General features: G+C 46.9%; 1 protein-coding gene across 1 annotated transcript; it reads right to left on the bottom strand.

Annotated features, from left to right (window-relative positions):
* Nucleotides 1-1,995: 1,995 nt before the first annotated feature.
* LOC138893538 (uncharacterized) lies at nt 1,996-2,439 on the bottom strand. Its single transcript, XM_070178156.1, has one exon. The coding sequence runs from the start codon at nt 2,437-2,439 to the stop codon at nt 1,996-1,998; it is 444 nt and encodes a 147-aa protein (XP_070034257.1).
* Nucleotides 2,440-3,511: the final 1,072 nt, after the last annotated feature.

Below are 3,511 nucleotides of genomic sequence, written 5' to 3'. Positions count from 1 at the left end.
TAACCTTTGATCTTTGATTTGGAAAGTCCCTGTGACTTGGTTGACGACGAGTTGAGAGTCGCAACATAGTATGACCCATCTCGCCCCATACTTGAATGCTAGCCTTAATCCTACAATCACGGCCTTATACGCGGCCTCGTTGTTAGTCATGTCCGGGTACCTTATGGACTGGCGAATCACTTCGCCTGTTGGGACTTCGAGTACATGTCCCAGTCCAGACCTTGACGCATTAGAAGCGCCGTCGATGTACAAAATCCATAAATCTTGTGTTTGTGGAGAAGCGTGGGTGGCTTCTTTTTCGACTTCGGGCATTATTTTTGCGCTAAAATCGGCAAGGACTTGTGATTTTATCGCTGTGCGCGGTTGATATGTGATATCATGCTCGCTTAATTCTATGGCCCATTTGGCTAACCTGCCCGATAGCTCGGGTTTATGCAAAATAATTCTCAAGGGAAAAGTTGTGACTACCGAGATGGGGTGGCACTGGAAGTAGGGTCTAAGCTTTCGTGAATCTACGACCAAGGCAAGGGCCAATTTTTCGAGGTGGGGGTACCTCGTCTCGGCATCGACTAAGGTTTTGCTAATGTAATAGATGGGGAATTGCGTACCTTTGTCTTCTCGGACCAAAACCGCACTCACCGCCACTTCAAATACGGCGAGGTAGACGAGGAGGCGCTCTCCAGGATCCGCTTTGGAAAGCAAGGGCGGTGATGACAGGAAAGCCTTTAACTTCTTCAGGGCTTGGGCGCACTCAGAGGTCCACTGGAGGACGTTGTCCTTTTTGAGTATGCCAAAAAACTTGTGGCATCTGTCGGATGATCGCGAAATGAATCTTGACAGGGCAGCGATATGACCAGTCAGCCTCTGAACCTGTTTTTTGGTGGTTAAGTGCTCTGGTATTCCTTCTATGGCTTTGATTTGGTCGGGGTTGACCTCGATACCACGTTGTGATACTAGGAAACCCAAGAATTTTCCCGAGGTCAAGCCGAATGCACACTTTTCAGGATTTAGTTTCATTTCGTACCGCCTGAGTATATCGAAGGCTTCTTTCAAGTGGCCGATGTGATCTTCTTTCCTTTTGGACTTGACCAACATATCGTCTATGTAGACTTTCATAGTCTTGCTGAGTTGATCTTTGAACATTTTGGTCACTAACCTTTGGTATGTCGCCCCTGTATTTTTTAGTCCGAAAGGCATAACTCTGTAGCAGTACGTCCCCTGATGGGTGATGAAGGTGGTCTTCTCCTGATCCTCCTCTTCCATGAGGATCTGATTGTAGCCTGAGTAGGCATCTAAGAAGCTTAGCAATTCATGCCCGGCCGTTGCGTCAATAAGCTGGTCGATATGAGGTAACAAGAATAAATCTTGGGGCATGTTTTATTTAAATCTATAAAGTCTACGCACATTTCCCACCTCCTATTTTTATTATTCACCATGACCACATTGGCGACCCATTGGGGGTATTTTGACTCCCTGATGGATCCATTTTCCAGTAATTTTTCGACCTCTTCGCGGACTACATCGTTTATTATGGAATTGAAATTCCGCCTAACCTGCCTCACCGGGGGGTGGAATGGGTCGACGTTCAACTTATGTGTGGCGATCTCCTTCAAGGTACCTGGCATATCTGCATGGGAAAAAGCAAACAAGTCTACGTTAGCAGTTAAGAATTGACAGAATTTACCCGGTTCTTGAAGCTTGCAACCTATGTAGGCTTTCGTGTTATGGTCATTATCATCAAGATGAACGGGGTCGAGGTCTTCTATGGTTGATCCCGCGGCCTCTACTGCTTTGGGATCTCTGATGACGTCTTCTTTTTCGTCACAGCTCGACCTAGACCCTATTAATTGCTATGCATCTTTTTCTTTGCCCTTCATTTGTTGGGTGGTCGTACAATCTGGATGTACATTGTCTCCTCGTATGCTGAATATTCCCCATGGGGTTGGAAATTTGATAATGGTACAAGCTGGAGGGGATGGCCCTTATGGCGTGTATCTAGGGTCGACCTATTATGGCGTTGTACGCCGTATCCTGGTCCATGATGTGGAATGTGGTTTCCAGAGTGATGCCGCCGGCCAAGACGGAGAGCGTGATTTCTCCAGACGTTCGTTCAACTGCATTGTTAAAACATGTTAGCGTGATACAGCGTGGAACTATCTTATCCTCGAGTTTCATTTGTGCAAGTACTCGAGGATGGATAATGTACGCGCCGCTCCCATCGTCCACCATAATGCGTCTTACATCTGTATGTAATATTCGTAAAGTGATAACAATGGCATCATAGTGAGGGAAAGCCAAACCGTGGGTATCTGACTTGTCAAAGATGATACTTTCTTCGAGTTCGTCATATTGTTCATGAGTGATCGACCATTTGAGCTTGTGGGTTGTGGTGAACTTTACGCTGTTGATCAAAACATCGTTGCCACCCCCGGTGATCATTTGCTGTTCACGTCCTCGGGCAAAGTTGGTCCTTCATCGGTCACTCAGTAATTCTTCGAGGTATCCTTGGTGAAGCATGTTTACGACCTCCTACCTTAGGGCGATGCAATCCTCAGTTTTGTGACCTCGCTCTTGGTAGAACTCGCAGAGGGCATTTGACTTTCTAGTGCTTGGGTCTGACCTCATCTTTCGTGGCCACTTTACTTTTGGTCCGAGCTTCTCCAGTGCGTAGACTATTTTTGAGGGTGACGCACAAAAGTTATGAGCGGATGATATAGGGGGCATACCTATCTCGTTCCGGTGAGTCCCTGTCCTTGGTCTAGATGGGTCCTATTCGTGGCAGGGGGGCATGATGGCGCTTCTGATATATGGTTGATGCCTTTCTCGGTTGGGTCGTGGAGCTGCAAGGTCCCTCCTAGCATCATTTCTTCGATCCTTCCTGGATTCGGCCTGCACCGAGGTTAACCGATGAGTTGGCCCATTCAGGTCAGCTTCGTCTGCATAGACATCGACACAGTAGGCGTTGGGTATTTCATCCCAATTTGTTGGAGGATATTTCATAAGCCGATTTAATAATTTTCTGGTCGCCCTTGAACCATTCCCGTTCAGCCCGTTTTGGAAAGCTGCTACTGTCATTCATTCCGATACATTCGGTAAAGTCATCCTTACTCGGTTGAATTGAGCGAGGAAGTCCTTCAATCCCTCTCCGGTGATTGTTTGATGGCAAATATATCGTTCATTCTTGCCTCCACCTTTTTGGCCCCAACATGGGCCGTTACGAATTGTCGGCCATCTCTTCGAACATTTTGATGGAACGCGCGGGCAGTTGTGAATACCAAGTTAATACTCCTCCAGTGAGGGTCTCGCCGAACTTTTTCAACAAGATAGGGGATACTTGTTCTTTGGAGAGATCATTGCCTTTTTACTGCAGTGACATAGTAAGTCACATGATCTTCGGGGTCGTTCGTACCATCATATATTTTTAGATAAGGCGTCATCTTGAACGTCTTGGGTATGGCATACGGGGCGGCTTCATCACTGTAGGGTTTCTCAACGAACCGATCAACATCTC

The sequence above is a fragment of the Nicotiana tomentosiformis genome, chromosome 6, assembly GCF_000390325.3.
Source record: "Nicotiana tomentosiformis chromosome 6, ASM39032v3, whole genome shotgun sequence".
Classification (NCBI taxonomy): domain Eukaryota; kingdom Viridiplantae; phylum Streptophyta; class Magnoliopsida; order Solanales; family Solanaceae; genus Nicotiana; species Nicotiana tomentosiformis.
This window is presented reverse-complemented; position numbering and strand designations above follow the sequence as displayed.

Bases quoted from the DNA above. Each gene is read 5' to 3' on its own strand.
- LOC138893538 (XM_070178156.1), bottom strand. From the start codon at position 2,439: ATGATCACCGGGGGTGGCAACGATGTTTTGATCAACAGCGTAAAGTTC.